The sequence below is a fragment of the Cataglyphis hispanica genome, chromosome 7, assembly GCF_021464435.1.
Source record: "Cataglyphis hispanica isolate Lineage 1 chromosome 7, ULB_Chis1_1.0, whole genome shotgun sequence".
Classification (NCBI taxonomy): domain Eukaryota; kingdom Metazoa; phylum Arthropoda; class Insecta; order Hymenoptera; family Formicidae; genus Cataglyphis; species Cataglyphis hispanica.
In genome coordinates this window covers 6,209,136-6,228,186 of record NC_065960.1, presented here as the reverse complement: position 1 = coordinate 6,228,186, position 19,051 = coordinate 6,209,136, and the positions used below count along the sequence as shown (strand labels likewise).

The 19,051-nt window shown below is 38.8% G+C and overlaps 1 protein-coding gene across 1 annotated transcript in view; it reads right to left on the bottom strand.

Moving 5' to 3' along the window:
* The window catches only part of LOC126850846 (uncharacterized), a 173,130-nt gene that overhangs the window by 66,075 nt on the left and 88,004 nt on the right, over positions 1–19,051 (bottom strand). Inside the window, exon 2 of the mRNA XM_050594238.1 lies at positions 313–518. Coding sequence (XP_050450195.1) covers positions 313–518 — 206 coding nt within the window. The remainder of the gene's footprint in view (positions 1–312; positions 519–19,051) is intronic.

Genomic DNA, 19,051 nt, shown 5'->3' with positions numbered 1-19,051 from the left:
GAGTGCTCCGTTAATCGGAGAAAATCGAATTTGCGATAATGTCTTCGTTCTGATCATCGTTAAATTTGCCGTCTCTTCTATTCTACTTCTGCTGATTCATCATCCATTTTTCTCAATACATTTTTTAGCAAATATTACGAGGTGTGTTGTAAGAAAAATGGATGTTAGGCGAAAAAATATTTCAACTCCTTACCTATCTACGTATTTATAGATTATTTCGATAGATAAGTGTTAATTAACGTCGCGACACATTAAGATTAATGATACACAAATAATAATACAAATTTCAACATAGCAAACATAGAAACATACCTCGACCTTCACACCGGGCCGAGGAAATATCTGGATCCTTTGACTGCTGTCTGGCAGAAATCGAAAGAATTCGTGATCATCCTTGTACCATTTGACCGAGTAAAGACCACTGCCACCCAATATTCGCCATTCGCATTTCAAATCGATCGTGGAACCCACCACAGCCTCTTTTGGCATTTTAAAGTCCACTTGGATATCACCGCCCGCTGAAACATAAGCATATCCACTTTAAGTATTCGTAAATAAGGAATAATAATTAATAATCTCGATAATTAATGAAATATTATTGATCCCGATCAAAGAAGATAAATTTTAATTTAATATCACAAGAATCAGTGCATATTTTAAACATTATGAAATATTTTTATGCGCATCAAAGATTTGTTAATTAAGATAACGGAGAGCAATTCTCTTTTAGAAATTTTATTTTCAAGTTTTTCTTCTTCTCGACTAGAATGATTTCGTCTGTTACATTGTCATGGTATTCTCCAATCTCGAGATCGAGAACGATTCCGCCCAAGTTTCGAAAGCGCAATCCAGCTTTCGCGAATCGCGTTATCAAGCTCGCTCTAATTCTTGATCACGAATAGAGTTCCTAATCTCGCGCGGCGCGCAATTTCAGACTCCTATTTCGTTAATCCGTGGACGCGAGAGACGACGTTTAGAATCCGCAGACGTCTCGCAATTACCGCCCGCGTCTGTCAGCCGAGCGTGCGGGCACGGGACGTTAAAAGGATGGCGTGTGTTAAGCGCGAGAATAAATACGCGGTTAGCGGAGGGGTGGTTAGGAGGCGGGTTCGGGGCAAATGCCATTGCGAGTTTCGTGCCCCAAGTTTCCTCCGAAACTCGAAACGAACGCACTTCGCTGTGCATACATAGATAGTAGAACTTGCACGAGTTATTACGATATTGTAGAATAACGTTTCTCGATCGGATTGAAGTTTCTAAGTTTAATAGAAAGTTAGAGGAAGTACAAAAAGTCGTGTACATATTTATAAGCAGTCAAAAATAATTAATGAAGAGAAAAAAGACACAAGTGACGTAATATATATATGATTAATCTGCACAATTGTATTGCAATCTACTTAGCACGCAATAATAATTGATTTTTAATTCTTAATTTTTTTTTTAGTGCAATATCGTTATATTGTTAAATATCTTACTAACATAATTAATCACCTTGTTCATATAGTAATAATTATGCCGTAATGTATACCGGTAATTAACCATCAATTTTGTCTAAATCGTTTCTGTAAATTTCATAACGTTATATCACAGCAGGTGAACTTGTTTAGTCATGTCGGAATGCCGGCCGTGTGCGGTGAGAGAATTTATTCCAAGCTGGTAACGAGCGCATTACGCATTAATTCTGCCGGACGGCTCATAATACGGCAGGTATCGGGTTAATTTGGAAGGGGGAGAAGGTGGCTGGGGGCAAAAGGCGGTGGTGAGAGATCACGAAACGTGTTGGGTTTAAGTGCGCAGGTCGTTGCCGTTAAAGGTCCATCGAGCGGAATGTGGAGGAGACCTCCTCGATTGCTCTCCGCATCGCCCGGTCAGTGTCCGCAATTTACAGTCGCGCGTGTTAAGATTTAATGACGCGCGAATTTCGGCTTGCGAGTCAAGGTGACTCTGGGGTAAAGCCTCTCGTAAAGTTCTCGCAGTGTTTATGTCAGTGAATTATGATATTTATCCCGGGATAAATTCACCAGTCGAGAAGTAAAGTCTCGATTTTTTATCCCAAACGGGAAAGCCGTACGAAATATTAAAATGTCACTGTAAAGCGATACAATTGTACGACCGTTTATTATGTCTCGCTCCATTATGCATATAAGATATCAAGATACTTAAAAATATTCTCCAAGAGCAATTATTTAATTAATATTTTTATAAAAAAAAGAAGGACGCACTTTTTTTAATGGAAAAAGCTAAATAATATATGTTTTATAAAAATTGTTTCAATTAGAGAAGCTCATCTCTAGTTCGATGACTAATATATATGCATGTGAATATATGCATATATGTATAGACTATTGTAGAATCTAGAACACTGCGTTGACATTCCACGAAATTGGCCTAACCGTCGATGTCAGTTGCAGTTGCTTCCAACGCCGCGGTTTGCATTTCGCGATGCATTTTCGAACGCGTCTCTCCATCATCGCTTTCTCTTTCTCTCTCTCTCTCTCTCTCTCTCCTTCCGTATCTCGTCTGCGCGTCGTCAATTTCCGTCGTTACAACGACCGAGTCGTTAACTTGCCAATGGAGTTTGACATCTCATAGCTGAGACTGCATTACGGACGTTTCCGTGCCATTTATCAACGGCACCTGGCGTATTGAAAACTGTTTTGCTGCGATGGGACGTTTGAAAAGAAAAAACGTCGAAAGTATTTGCCACCATCGATTTTAGTCACGATACATTTCAATCAAAGCTTTACAAACTTTAATCACGCGTGATGTAAGTGTCGTTTACTTTTATAACAATTATGTAAAAAAGTAAAAAGATTTGGATAATCTTCTCTTAAGAATATAAAAATTTATATCAATTTTCTCAAGTATATATATATTAACTTAATATTAATATTGATTATGTAATTATTTTGCTTTCTTCATAAGATCATTAAGGGAAAACTCGTCGATAATATTAAGAATCCATTGAAATAGTCTACTTGAAATTAATTCACATAACATATACATGTATTATGATTGTATTTTTATTAGGCAGACATCTTGCCGCAATCCCGCGTAAAATAAAGTCGCCAGAGAGAAGAAACGGCGACAGAAAAGCTTCCTTAAAATACGCTCAAAGTGACGGCAGTCCGTTATCCGCGTTCTTTCCTATAAATCTTATCGTTTCTCTCTACTATTCGTTACTATCCCGCGACAAAGACAGCACTTCACGCAAAGGAATTTGTCCAATTGTCTCGATCGGAACCGCTCTCACGAGTCCTCTCTCGCTATTGCCGTCGAGACTTCCCTCCGCATTCTCGATGCAACGGGCGGGAATATTTCTTGCTCATCGCCGACGTTAAAGCTAAGTCTTTCAAACTGTCCGAGATCTTTTCAGGCGTTTTCTTTAGAGTGTCTGATCTCTCCACCGGATTCCATTCAAGTCATGCAAGACTTCTTCCCGCGAATTGAAATCGAATGGCTGGGGGTTATCTCCTCGCCTTTGCGATGACCCTCGTCTCGCGTCCATTTTTCTTCATTCTCCCCTCTCCCTTCATCTGCCTTGAAATTTAGGCGTCTAAACAAGGTAGACGTCTTACCGCGCGCATAGATTTGCGATATCTCATCCGCGAAGCGGAAACGTTTGCGCCAAATCAAAAACGTTTGTCGATGCGAACTTTTCTTTGTCTCGCTTGGCGAAGCGAAATAATATTTCTGACAAGAGAGAAAAGCGTTCTCGTGTGTATTTCGCTTTATCGTTTTACCAACGTTGGAGCATTATTGCTCCGACTTTTTGATCGTATATATAATATACCTGCGTATATAAAATATGCAACACACACATACATGTGAATGTATAAAGTATATTTCATTCAATATTCACTATTTTATTAAACGCAAATTCAAGTGCGCCACTTTATATCTTTCCGTACGCAATTTTCTAACATATTCGACATTGAAATTCCAGCGCAATTAAACCTTGAATTTAAATTTTACAAAGAAGCAAATCAACTTGACAACAGTAACATGTAATCGCACAATAGAAATTTAATTTTTAAATTCCAATATATTTAATTTCCAAAACGTGTGTTTACGCGTTTGTATATACACAGAGAAGATTGTTGACTCAGTTCGGCTAAATAAAAATCGACGCTGAATTATTTCGGCAATCATCATTAGCGCGTTGAGTATCCGGCAAATTCTTTCGGATTCGGAAACGTACGGTCACGTGGCGCATAACAAGTCGCGGGATAACAAGCTCGTCCATTTCTCCGGCATTCTCCTTGCTCATAATCGGTGCTCGTTAACGGCGCGCGAACGGCTCGACGGCAGCACGAGTTTACGGGGCTCTGATTGCGAGAGCTCGTTTTTCCGATTCGGCCAGTCGTTGCCCGCAACCAATTTCTGCCTGACGCGCGCGCTCGCGAAAGCCCGCAACACCCCTGATTCGGGAAAACGACTTCCGGTTAACTCGCCGCCAGTTGAAACCTCATTACCGCTCGAGAATTGAACACCCTTTCTCCGAAGAGGCAGCGACGATGGGGACGGACGGATTCTCGCGCGATTATGGGATAAATAAAAGCGCTTCGTCGTTTTTAAGTTCTTTTCGCAGAGACACAAGACGGCTACTTCGGGATGTTTCCCTTTGTCTCCGGATTATGCAAACGCGACAACATCGCTTTCTTTCGATAGGTCGATGCAGCGGGAAGCCTCTAGACGCTCTTGCAATTTCGCGAAAGAGCTGCTCTTTCAAGTGGATGTAAACGTGAATGTCCTTTTTAAGATAGCGAGCGCGCCCGCGCGCGTGAAAAAACTTCTTCGGAAAATGTTTTTCCTGCTGTTCTCTCATTGTAAATTTCGTTCGATTCTGTTCGGCTGCACTCGCAGGAATCTTGTTGATTGACCCAGAAATACAACGAAGAAATGTTCCGTGTTATCCTCGGGAAAGATACGCAAACGTTTTCCATCGACGACAGATTGAAGGGAACTCTTTAGAGAATTTTGCTGATTTTTTTTTTTTTTTCAAGAATATTCAATAATCCGTGAGAATTATTACGCGCGCGCCCGTTCTTGCGAAAATTCACGTCGCACCGCGACTATAGCGTGGTTATTTCGCGGATATTATATGACGTTCTGTAGAGAAGTGAAGCACCTTTATACAAGAAGGTACGGCTTTACTTCTCCCCTTTTGATCGAGCCCCCGAGTAATATCGTCGCCACGCGAAGAGAAGACGGTAGATAAAGCCTTCTTCTGGAATGAAATATGCAATCTCCTTTCGCGTCATAATGTAAAAGATGAAACTTGTAGTTCTCTTTTACCCACTAGAAGTTTCGCCACCCTTTATTTGATCCGTTAACGATAAAATTCTCTTTTCCGGAGGGTCAACGCAAAGTATGTGACGAACATTGTGCACCGGATATAACGGCATGCAAAACGGAATCCTCCCTAAGCGTTGCATGCTTTTGAGAGTTGCATTACCTCAAAGTGCGTTAGTTATTATCCGTCATCGCGCGAACTTGAATCATAAATGAAGCGCTTAACTCAAACACAAACTGTTGCACTGACGCAGGGTGTCTCTTTTAATTCTTCTTGCCCGTTTTCTTTTCAAGCATATACATTAAGACTGCAGCATCATTTTTCATAGCGCTCTGATGAAACCCGTATAATCAAGTTATGGCATTTTTCCTGATTAACATGGAATCAAGTAGCGTGCGGTATATTTTTCATTTTTATAAAAAATATCCCATAGCGTCACACAAATTTTATGAACAATAATTTAAGAAAATTTCTTTGCGAATTAAAATTATTGTAACAATGAAAAAATTATTACACTATTTTATTTTGAAATTTATCCTATATATTCGCCTATTAAATTTTTTTTTTTTCGTCGCAATTCCTTATCAAAAGAGCTAGTATCGGAATTGAGACACGTAACGTATATGTTTCATGTTTCCATGAGTCATAAAAATTTTCCACGACAAAGCACGCGCGCGGCATCATTTGCAGCGAGAAATAAAATCAACGGTGCGTAACATCCGGAAAGCGTTGAGGTGCCATTAAAGTGCACCGTAATGAGGAACGGGCCGTGCGCGCGTAATTAGTAAATCGGATTTACGTAATCCTGTTTGTATCGCGATCGGAAAGAAGCAAGACTTCAGACGCTCCGAGGTAACGAGATTGCCGCGGAAAAGCGCGGCTCGTTCCGCGCATTTCCATGTTATCCTCCCTTCTCCTCTCTTCTCTCTTTTCTCGCGTTATAACTTCCTCTCACGCGTTACCGTCCCGATTTATTTTTCAATTGATGAGAAAAAGCGAAGATCGTAAAAGATCTTTTTACGCCTCGCATCTTTGTTGCCTCTAACATTTTATTCTTCTTTCCGTTCCGAGAAAGAGAGAGAGAGAGAGAGAGAGAGAGAGAGAGAGAGAGAGAGAGAGAGAGAGAGAGAGAGAGAGAGAGAGAACAAATGAGAAAGAGCCTTTTTTTTTTAATCCAAGAAGCTTTCACCGGAAGCTTGATAATTGTCGCAGCGACACTAAACTCACGATGCGGTTCACCTCTGGTTTACATTATGGTTTCCATCCCATGCCGGTTGCCAACCGGCGATCGTGAATTTAACTTGTTGTTATTACCACGAAGAACCGGAAGAGCTTAAAACGGATTAACCGCCTTTTTTATTTCACGTCTGCCCCGGTTAGGTCGGCGGTTGGTAACTGCATTCTTGGTCACGCGAATCCGATTAGGGGAATCGGAAGATGAAAACTGCTATCACGCCATAGCCTCCAGTAGACCGTTATTTATTAAACTTTCAAGATTATAATAATAATTACAGAAAATTTAATATTTGCGATCTTATTACGTTTGTAGTATTTCTTCAATTCTATTACCATGCTCTCCCTTTATGTTCCTCTCTCATTGTTATTTATTTTTTCTTTTTTTTTTTTGTTAGCATATTTTTATATTTTAATAAATCGCTTTATCATTTAGGAAACCGAATTGAATGTTTTATATCGTCAGCATGTTTAAATAATATAGCACAATTTGTATTTTTTCGCCAAACGATTTTCACGCAAGATAGAAGATGCCCCGCAGTGTTAAGTCATATTTACGTCGCAACTTTCATTGATGTTGCAGGTTCATGAAAGTTCGTCGTGGAGCCTTTATTGGTCATTGAGTCGGATTGTTCCGCCGGATATAAGAGAGGAAACTTGTTTCGCCTTAAAGCGAAATTGCGCTTTTGATCTCGCGCTTTCGAGCATGCACCGACGAATTCCTTCGCGATAACTCTCGCGCCTTCAGCCGCGCTAAAACATACCGCTTAAAGTTCACGATTTAATTTCGATAATGCGAAAGTTGACTCTCCTGTGATGAAAGTTTCTCATGTCCTCTGACGCCGAAGACATAGTCTTGTAATTTATTCGGGTGAATTTTTGATATTCATATCGTCGAGACGCGGGACGTGTGAAAATTTCCGACGAAACGAATTTCCCGAATATTGAGTATCGTTCGATCTGTCAGGAAAAATAATATCAATAGCAGGTTTCCATCACAGTCGTATCTTGACGCGGAAAGTAAAGTGTTCTGCATTTAAATGTATAAATTCAAACTGTTGCGGAAATTAAAATGGGATATTGTAAAATTTTTCTGCAGTATTTGAATAGTAAAATCAGTCTCTTATTGAAGCTTTCTTAAATCTTTTTTTTTTCCTTTCGAGATTATTATTAGAGTTTTTTTTTTAATATAATCAACTCTTTATCTCTTTTAAACATTGAATTATATATATTTTTTCTCAGCTTATTATTATTAATACTTATAAATCTTTATGCCGTCTTTTTTTTATCATAGTTTTCCTAGCTGACTACACTCTAAATCACTTCCACATCACATATTCTACGAGAATAAAAGCGTGCAACGTCGCGCTTCTTTAGAACAAATATCATCGGAGATTAAAGTTTCATATAAGAAATTTTTAATCAATCTACGTGCAAAGCCTTCATCCCGTACGACGGCTGTAATCAGTGCTCGCTCCAACGAATGGCGATCCATAAAGTTTTAAGCCTGCTGTATTTACTGTGTCAACGCGGTTGAAACGCGGTCGACGTGGTCGCATAATTAAAATCTATGTGCGCGGCGTAGCATAGGAGGCTGACGGTCCCCCTTACATCAACGCGAGAACAGGCTGCTTATTTTCACGTATATATGATCACCGAAGACATAGCGCGTATATACAGAGTGCTCGGCAAACAGCGTAAATTTTTGGGGCAAATTTTTTCAACCTAAGATCGAAACTCAATCAATTAATTTATCTAATATTAAAAACTACAACATTTATAGATCGTATTAAAAGTTTTAAATATATATGATGATATTGTACTCTAAACAGATATTAAATCATCAATTATTCAAATGTGAATATTAACTCTCTCGAAATAACAAAAATAATAAATTTAAAAAGTGCAAAAAATTATAGCTTGTAAATTTTCTCCAAAACGAAAACGACTTTGAATTCGTCGAAGAATATTATATTCTTTACATTCTGATACACCCTATAGAGAAACGCGTAGAGCCAAAGATCCGTAAAGAGAGAAGAGTTTCTAAGATAGATTGCTAAAAGTTTCAGCGGTCGTTGCATTGCAGTTTCTCCACCCACGGAATCTCCCTCTCTTTCCTCTTTCTCTCTCTCTTTTTTTTTTCTCCTTTATTTTCTCTGTCTCCCTTTCCTCTTTATCGTGTGTCCCGCTATATACAAGCGCCTTCATTCTCGATTCCATTTGCCGGTGATCGAAGTTTTTGATAAACCCATCCCGCGCCGCTTTTTCGTGGTCTCATTGTCGTCATCGTCGTTGTTGTCGTTCAACATCGTTCGCAATCACATTTGCGATACTCCAATATGCGAATGATGGTAATTCCGACGTTTTTTTTTACATTCTCTACAAAAAGGATAAGATAGATGCGCACCAGTTAATCCAGCGAAGTACTTCTATGAAGTAATGTAATTGAATTTCTAATATATTCATACAAGGGGAGAGATTACATCTCGATCCTGCTATAATATGTTCAATCGTGTCTAAAAAGTGCATCTTTTTAATTACATTTTTATTCAAAATATATATAATATTATTTTTAATTATTACGTATTCACTTCAACATATTTTTTTCGTTATTATTTTTAAGGGGAGAAACTTTTACGATAAGTTAATAACGCAGCGAATTTGATGGGTACTTGCGGGAAATAATATGACAAAGCAGTGTGTTATAAAATTTATTAAATTATTTATTACATTATTTCTCTCGATAATCTCATTCATCGATTCGTATTTATTTTGCTCTCTACGTTGCCGGAAAGCACGCAATTTTCACGTCAGGGATTCTATCCCACTTAATTGAAACGAATCGATATGGCTGATATCTTTTTTTTTGCGTAAAACGAATGAAATTTATAACGAATAAAATTTCAACTGCGGGCGGGACGAAAAAAATGTTTACCCGCACTGTGTATCCAGAGGCGAGGATGAGGGAATGATTCGAGGAACTGGGCGCGTGTTTATGATTCGTTCCGAAAGCCGCGGACTCGTTCCTGTCGTGTTTAACGAGCAAACGTAGCCGGCGGATAACGAGGTTAAACCGGAATTGAATTATACGCCAGGATGAGATTAACGCGCTTCCGTGACATTTTCGCTCAGGCCGCGAGTCACGCGCGACTGACTTGTGCTTCGACCGTATATATGTATACACTGTGTGCCACCTTTCGTATCATTGGCGGCGCCCTCGCGAAAGCCATTCCCGTCTACCGTAATTTATCGCTTGCCCGCATAATCCACCGTGCATCATCGTACACGTGGCCGGTGCGAGAAAACAGGAAAATTCACGAGTCACGTAGACGCGCGTGTTCGCGATTCTCGGGTAATTAACGAGGAAATATGTCGAAGGTATCGGCGTGATAAGAACTTTAGACAAAGAGAAGTAGAAATGTATGATGTGCAAATTTGAATATAATTTTGACACTTCTTTTTAGGCAAATGGAAAATGGAAATTTATTTGACGCTATAAAACGAAATAAGTACTCCGCACAGTTTTCCTCTGCGAGGAAAAGTGATAAGACTTATTAGACGAGGTCTAAAATTAAATGATTTACTCTGTATAAATCTGTGAAAAAGTTGGCAAGAATCGCGTGACAGTAGAAAGACATATCGTGTTTAATCTCACGATACAACTTACAATTTTTATAGTATCCTTTATAATACTACGTAACTTTATTACAGTAGTTTCTGTAACAAGTAATTGGATCTACGCTCCATTATTTATACATCAAACAAAGTTTCGCACCGCTTTATTGTCTCGCGTTTCCGCCCTATGCCGGCGGCATCATTAATTCTTCTCGTTGGCCAATTTGTCTAAGAAGTTACCGAAGCAAAACTCTGATCGATAAGTCTCACCAACTTCTCCTTCAGCATAATTCTAACCGGAAGTAGTCAATGTAGAATCGGTCTCACTATTTGAACCAAGAATGCATTAATTTCTGCGACAAAGTTTTAGCGATGTATATAATTGAAAACTCGTAATCATCTTTTCATCACAGTACTCGACTATATTTTCCAAGCTACCTTTTTTATTTACAGCTTTAATGTGTTACAATTTGAAATTACGTGAAAATTGTCTCGACAGTTGCTATCCGTCATAAATTCGTATTTATTTATGTGAAATATTTTTTTTTTAATTTCAATTGATTTTTTCTTGAAAATTCTGATGTAGGACTCGACGTAGTAAGAGAAAGAACATTGCTCGCGCGAATAAATAAGCTCATGCTGGAATCGGATAGCCATTAAACCGCACGGCTTTGGTCATACGTTAAAGGGAAGCCGTCGCGTCGTGTCGCGCAGTCCAGGACAACCGTAATTTATCGCGCGGTAATAATCCGCGGGACATTAATGTCCCGTGTTAGGCCGCGCGCGCATACGGGCGGGTGGTAAACAATGAATTGTGAGCGGTGCAGTAGATGAGCTCACTAATTAAACAAAATTCAGCAGAATTAATTCGACGAACGAATATGGCGGCGCTTCGACGATGAACATAATAACATATTTATATTTAGTTTATATTTTCTTGATAAATTATTATAATATTAATTTTTAAAATGGTTTCTTCACAATATGAAATTTCATTCCTTTACCTAGATTAATTTTTATTCTAATTAATGTTGTATTATTTAAAAATCATCAATTATACTATTAGAGGCTACGCTAATTTTTTCTTGAAATATAATGTATCTTTTTAATATGCAAAGTATATGTAAAATAACTGGAATGTATCCTTTGATTTATGCGTGCAATTGAAATGTTTTATATTTTATTTTCGTAATAAAGCTCCTTTTGATAAAGTTCTATTGAAGAAAAGGAACGAAAGCCCGTGTAAAAAGAATCAAACATCTCCTTCGTTTGCTTCAATATTTATACAATTTACCTTCCGAATTAACCGCAGATGTTTCCCTCTTTTTCTCCCTCTAGTTTTATTTCATTTTTTTCATCCTCGCTTTATTTATTAAATCACTAATATTAGTTTGCTTCATTTTTATCCTTTATATTAAATATTTCTATAAATATCTCCATCTTTATATAAGTATATCCTCTAAGTCTTATTTTTTATTTAAGTATCTTTAAATTTGCAAACATTTTCCTAAAATTCCTAAAATCTGATTTATATTAAACATGACAAGTGAGAGAGTTAACTGGTGAATCCGTCATCCATATATAGAATCGATTTTAATTTTACATAATCAGATTTCGTTTTTACAGACACGTCATGACGCGTTTGGACATTTTGTCGCATGTTAATCACGAATTCATGCGTGTTTAGCGCGCACCAGCTATCTGTTACACGCTCGACGGAATTAAGGTTGGTCAATATTGTTCGCAGTTAATAAAGCGTGCGAATAGCGTAAATTTTTTGACATTATTACTTTCATGATTGGAACGGCAAACGTCGATATACCGCGCTTTTGTGTTCATCTTTATTCGAAAATAATGATTAATCTTATGGCATGGAAATGAGATGATATCGCATTTGGTGGGTGTAAAATGTTTGTCATTCTGTCTTCAGTTTGCAGAGTGATGTTAGTTGTTTTCATTAAATTAATGATATAATTTTTATTTTTAATACAATTAATCGTTTTATAGATATATTTTAAAAATTAGAAAATAATATAAAATATGTTTCTATTTTTTAATGAAAAATATAAATTATATATATTAATAAAAATAATTTGTTTATAATTTATAATACAAGAAATTGGCACAAACAATCGAAGTAACAAGCTTAACTAAATTTAACAAATTACGCGGATAACAATTCCGTAATTTATTTAATTGCGCTTACATTTCGCTGGTTTGGTTGCTTTGAGCTTTGAACAAAGTTAGCACTCAATATATATATCCGTAACTCTCGTCAACTAATTAGTAGCGGAAAATAGATCAAACATAACTCAAACATTCGAACGTATCAAACTCTAACGAGCATATAACATGATTTTCTTGTTAGAATGTATTATATTGTATTTCAGATAAAACATATTTACACATTCCTGAAAATTTTTCGCATCGATACGTACTTTCCGTCCGTTTCTTTTCCCGACATTTAAATTGGACGGTATAGAAATCACAAGTTTTTGCAAGCGAATATCGCATCGAGTTCAAATTAATTCGAATCCGGATATCCGCTATCCGTCTAACGGGACGCTTTCACGAGGCGAGCTTTAAGCGAGCGTAAGACAATGCTGAGGTCGTACCGCAATCGAAAAGATTTTAGGACGAGCAACGCCATATTACCACGAAAATAAAAGCGCCGCCCGTGTTCCAGGGAGAGTCTAATGTCGAGAAGAAAAGGACCGAGAAGAGAGAAACGAGGAGGTTCGATTATTTTCCATCGCGGAAAGATTAATGGAACTTTTTTACGTTTGTCACAACAATGTCGGAGCCGGAATGTTTCAAAGATTCAAAGAGTTATTTTATAAATACTTATATATTATCTAAATTATATATAAAGTAATATTTTATGGATAAAGAAAAATTGGGAATCTTCATAAGGGAATCTTATCTAAATGATTTCACCTTTTAAAATATATTAAATTATATCATATGATAGAGACAGCTGTAACTTAATAATTACAATAAGTTTTAGATAATTTCCGTCTGTTTTTGCAAAATCTCAAAAATGTAAAATTATATGAGAAGCAGTTTTATGCTTTTATACTACATTTATATTTGATAATAAAATAATTTCGCGCTATTGAATCGAAAAATCTAACGGTTGATGACTTAACGACAAGTGAAAACTTTGCGCAAAGAGAAACGACCTTTCTAAATATCCGTCCTTTTCTCTCCAGCAAAAGGAAAACAAATAATAATATACCGTTTGCGGTTTTGAATGGAAACCGCGTCGGGTCTCCGCCATTCGTATAATAACAGTCTGTAAGTGCCCGCGGCACCTGATCTAAGCTAAAATCCGGACTTCAATCACATTTCCGCGTTCGTGTGGATTCGGCGAAACTGCGATGTGTCAACTGTGCACCGTGTATACGTGCACATTCGGATTTCGTTATCGTTGTCGTCGACGTTGACGTCGTCGTCGTCGTCGTCGTCGTGTATTCGGCTTCTTCGTCCTCGGTGCAATAACAATTATTGTGAGCGCGCGGCGTATAGTCGGGGCTTGCGGATTTCCATTTCGCCACGTCTGTCCGAGTCCTCGGGTACGTTGGAGAGGAGCTGTGAGTTAAATCCTAGGGATATGTACACAACCCGCCGAGAGCTTGCCTACAATTTGCAGAGGACTACGCCGCCGCTAGCGTACGGCGCAACTCAGCCCGGCGGGCGCGGCAGTAGTACGAGTGCGAGATATATGCGACATGACTGGAAAATGAAGCGTAAGTTAGATACGCGCGGGAGTGAAAGAGCGAGGGAAAGTAGCATTTATTACGCGTTCAGACAGAATGTTTCCACTCGAGTGCATGCACAGATGAATCCTACTATTCGCAATGCATAAATATAATAACGATGCGAGACAGCTATAATATGCGAATAATTATGAGCGGAGAAAAGCAGTAATACATGATATCGTAGGAGGGTAAAGATGGAATGAAGGATATTATTTTAAAATCGTTATGACTGTTACATTAATAAAGTTAATGTCGAGAAAATTTAATTTTGAAGGAAAAAGAGAGGAAGAGAAGCTTGTTAATTCTAGAAATAAAAATCTATGAGAAGAGAAACAATTGCAGAAAGAAAGTAAGTTTCAGCAGATCCTGCGATGTAATGAAAAGTTTCAAAGCAAAATTCTGAAATATTTAATGCCGTGTATAATTAATACGATTCGTTAACGTTGATAACGGCAAACAGTCATAATCCAGTGAAAGCTACTCAACCGATACGTAATAAGGAGTTAACGACAAAATCTCTTTACATTAGATGTAAATCTAACATGAGACAAAGCGAGGAAGCAAAGCGCGCGTTCGCCTAAGCTATCGCCAAATATAGGAGAGTTGTGGCGCGTTTCAGAACGAGGAGACATCCTAAAACACCGCACACTTCCCATAATGAACATCGCGTCTACGTAGTGCGCGCGGTCTGGTAACAGGGAATAACTAGACACGACACACGAGGCCTGTCACGCGCTCTATCTCCTGTCTCTCCCTCCCTCTCTCTCTCTCTCTCTCTCTCTCTCTCTCTTTCTCCCTCGTCTCTTTCTCGCACGGGGAAGACAGGCAAGCAGGCGAGCGTGCTGAGACTGATAATACGATTCAATTTCCATTCGCGCCCTTCCTAAGGGAACTCGACGCTGGCTCATCCGGTCCCAAAAGTGGCGCGCCCGCCATGGGGTGGCGATTAGGAATGCAGCTCCCGATGCCTTGGTGCTCGGAAACCACCGATACTTTATGCGCAAAGTAAGTAAGATGTTCGCAAAATTAATCCATAGCTTTCAGTTTGATGTGTCTTTGCCAAGGCGATATATAACGGGTGATACATAACACATTTTGAATGTGAATTGATAACAGATGTAACGCAGATATATCAAAGAGGAATATAGAAAACATATAGAGAAAAAGAACCTTCTCTTAATAGTATTTATATCATACTTCTCAGACAAAAAAAGAAATGCGATTATTTTTTTAACATACTTTTTAACATGATGTGAATCACATGCATATGCTACATTTGGGTCACGTTGTGTATGTTTTTAATCAGTCTATATTTTGCAATAAAATAATATAAAGTTTAAAGCTTCAAACATTTAAAACTTTCATAAATGAATAAAGAATTTCATAAATATTAATATTTAATAAAAAAATAGTTTGCATACTTTTTTTCTGAGTTATAAGAAGATGTTGATACTTGAGATATCAAATAATAACATTAATTTCTCATGTTTATTCATCTCTACAAATGTTACGTTACTGCTTTATAGCTATAGATATCGTCAAATCGATAATAGGTGTGTGCATGATTCAGCGAACCGCAGGGTGTTCAACGAGACTGGTTAATAAGTTTACCTGATTACAAGATCCTTTCACGAGAGTCTTTCAATCCTTTTATTCGATAGTAACGACTTTTCGAACGAATTGGATCTCAATATAAATAAAACGAGACAAGTGATAAAAATTGAATAAAATTACTATATCTAATCACTTATTAAGATATTGTATTTCTTATCTAAAACTTTCCTTCATTATCAATAATTTTTAATTTACGCAGCTGCAGAGAAAACTTTTATTAAAGTAATAATCAAAAGGTTTGAATAAATGAGAAGAGGGGAATTTATTAAATTCTCATTAAAAAAAAGAATCAAATTTCTGTTTAAATTCCTTAAACAATAATTCAATAAACAAAAATATTTTGCGGTTAACAGTCTGTGAAACTAATCTTGCTACCGTTGTGCGACCGGCGTTCTCTCGAAGAACTGCAAATTTCTTCCCGTTAAGTGTGTGTGTGTGTGTGTGTGTGTATATTGTTGGCGGGCGGAAATCAGGGGCAGTTATGAACACTAATGGACAAAGTGGAGGTAAGGCGAAATAAATGAGTTCGCTGCGAGTTAATAAGCAACGCCCGCCGACGAAGACTGGCGCGATTCCTTTGGCGAGGCGATGAGCTTTCACGTTGCGCCTCTTAATCCCGTTTCCGGGACTCGGAAGTTTCTCCCGGAGTTATGTCCGGAGTTGCCGTCGAAGTTCGGCCGCGGGATTGGCTGTACAGGCAGGGGATCACCGGATTACAATTTGGTCGGAACTTGCCCCTCTCCTCCTACCCTGTCACCGGTCGTTTGCCGCCGTTCGTACAGTTCGATTTGAGTCGAGCAATCGCTGTCCCCCGAGCTTAGAACCACCTGCCCTTAAGTTAAGCTTTGTGCCCGAAGACGGCCGAGAGTTAATATTTCAATTAAGCACCGCCAGTTGTAACATCCTCGTCAAAGTTACGCGATGTCTGATTCTCGGATACATCACGTCCGACAACTTTCGTCGAATTGCACAATTTCAGTTACGTTCCAAATCGAAGTTCAATTTATAGAAGAATAAGTTCCTTTTAATATAAAAGTTAATTTAATTATAAATTAATAAAAGTAACATTTTCAATATACATATATAATGTTGATGAAAGTAATATCAGGTCATTTCAATATTATTAAAAGTATATATTATAAGTATAATTAAAAGTAATATTGAATTTATTTCATATTTTTCTATTATTAAAATAAATTTTATCGAATATTGATTTTAATTCGAGCGAAATTTAGCAGGCTTATATATGTTTTAATTAATTTAGTAGATACAGATATAGAATTTTATTTTCCATCACTGAAATAAAAGCACATCTCAGCACATTCTTTTCAGCGTAATTTCAAATAGATATTCGATGTAACGATGAATGGTTAACAGCATCCTTATTCCATTATCTTCTCCCTCTCTTTCTTACGCTCGTCTCTCTGACATTTCCTCGAAGATTTCGCCTCCACCTCCCCGTCAGGACTTGGCGGTCGAGATCTAATGCATAATTCGTGACTGGGACGTCATAACGGACGCGCCGAGTATTCCGGAGATCGCGAAATCAATGAGACGTTCGTGTCAACTCCCGGTAACATCGTCCCGAAATCCCGAAGTCTAATGTATAGCCAGTGGAATCACGATGAAGCGAACATCGCGAGAAGCAGTAGACGGATGATGACGACGACGACGACGATGCATAGCTCGTAACATTGCTCGTCTATCGGATGTCGCTACACCAAGCTGCATTCGACGAATGAAAGCTCTGCCTCGTCTCTCTTCCTCTGTCTCTCTCTCTCTCTTTCTACCCATAGGGACGCGAGCTTATTAAACTTGCCGCTCTTTGTCTCTCGGAGTCTGTCCTTTTCCCGCAGTAAGATCGCGACGTCGATTCACAGAGATTCGTGAAGATTCGCGTAGCGGCGCGCCCTCTCGTCTGTTCTCTCGCGAGGAATGATTATCGCCGCCGGAGTGCTCGGCTCATTATGCGACCGAGCGTGTAACTATTTCAGGAACTTCAAATATTAGCTCCAAAACTAACGCGCGAACTGCTCTCCGGATTCCTCGTCGAGATCTCCTTTCGCGCGCTCACGTCGCATTCAATCCTGTGATTCGAGCGGTTCCGATGAATCGTCGCGTTATGAGGAAGGAGACCGAGAGGTCCCCGCCCTCAGGATTCAGCTCGCTTCCGGGACTGTGTGGGTTTCTTCTTCCACTAAATCGTCCGTCTGTCTCTTGACTCGCTGCGGAATTTTATCGTTCTTGTTATCACTCGAACTTGATAAGCAAAAACTCATACCAATCTGATAAATCTTTAACGTGTACGAAATTATAAAACAAAAATGACAATTCTTTTTTTTATAAAGGATAAGTTTCTAGATTTCTTAAGATGTATTATAGATATTTTTTAAAGAAATCTAGATAAAAAATCGATAGTAAAAAAATTAAATATATTTTCGTACATACAATGTATCAATGAATTGCATAGACATTTGTCGAGGTACTTTTCGTTGTTGAGATTGCACCGCGAATAAGTTTAAATTGGCTTGTCGCTATCGTCTCGTCGTTACACACACGTAACCGTCTTCGTGACGCCGTCTCCGTTTCGTTACGCCGGTCACGCTGACACGCCAGTTTTAATTACAGAGTTTCCGGCCGCGCGCGATGTATCATAAAAGTTTCGAGCGCGAGAGAAACTTCGCAGTTTCTCCGCGCACGCGGATATCATTGCCTTAGCTTGGGACACGAAACCGGGTTAAATCACAGCAGCGGCTCCCTAGCCGACCACCCGCCGTGTCGTCTTCCACTTTCGAACAACCACCCGCTACCTTTTCTCGCCCGCATCCATCTCAATCCTAGCCTCTTTCTCTCCTCCAAACATATACACACACGTACAAATCCCTATTCTCTCCTTCACTTCATTCCTTACTATCTGCGGTTTCCTATTTCTCTGTTTGTTTCCTTCGGGTTAGCTTTGCTGTTTATTCTCATTCCCACCGCCCGATCCACGTTGTCTTTCTTCACTTGCGCTTTTCTCTTCGCTCCTTCGACATTCTCTTTTTTTTTCTTATCCTACACCTATATCCTTCTTTAGTCTCCGGATCTAGTCTCTCGCTTTATTAGCGCAAACTTGGTGCTCGAATCGGACTAGCGTGATCCTTATCCTGCGAGTGAGGATTATCCTTTCCTTAGGGGTCAGTTACCGGGCACGAGGCGATCGTCCATCCGGTGAGAAATTCTTGCCTCGCCTGCAATCGATCCCACCTTAGCACAGGAGGGATCTTGTACGATGATCTCGCCGAGGAATCTATAGCCGGATTCTGATAAATGAGAAATCGCTCCGAGTTCGTGGTATCGATTACCGAGCTTTTAATGAAGAGACAGCTCCGTCTTTATCGTCTTTCACGGACCTTCCTCGCGTGATCTATTTTTTTCTTCCTCACGAGTACAGTATCGATCATCTTTTTCCGCTTTAGCAAAAATAAACATGACCATTAACCTTTATTCGCATACACGACGATGTTATCTCGATAAATTCACTGTTAAATGT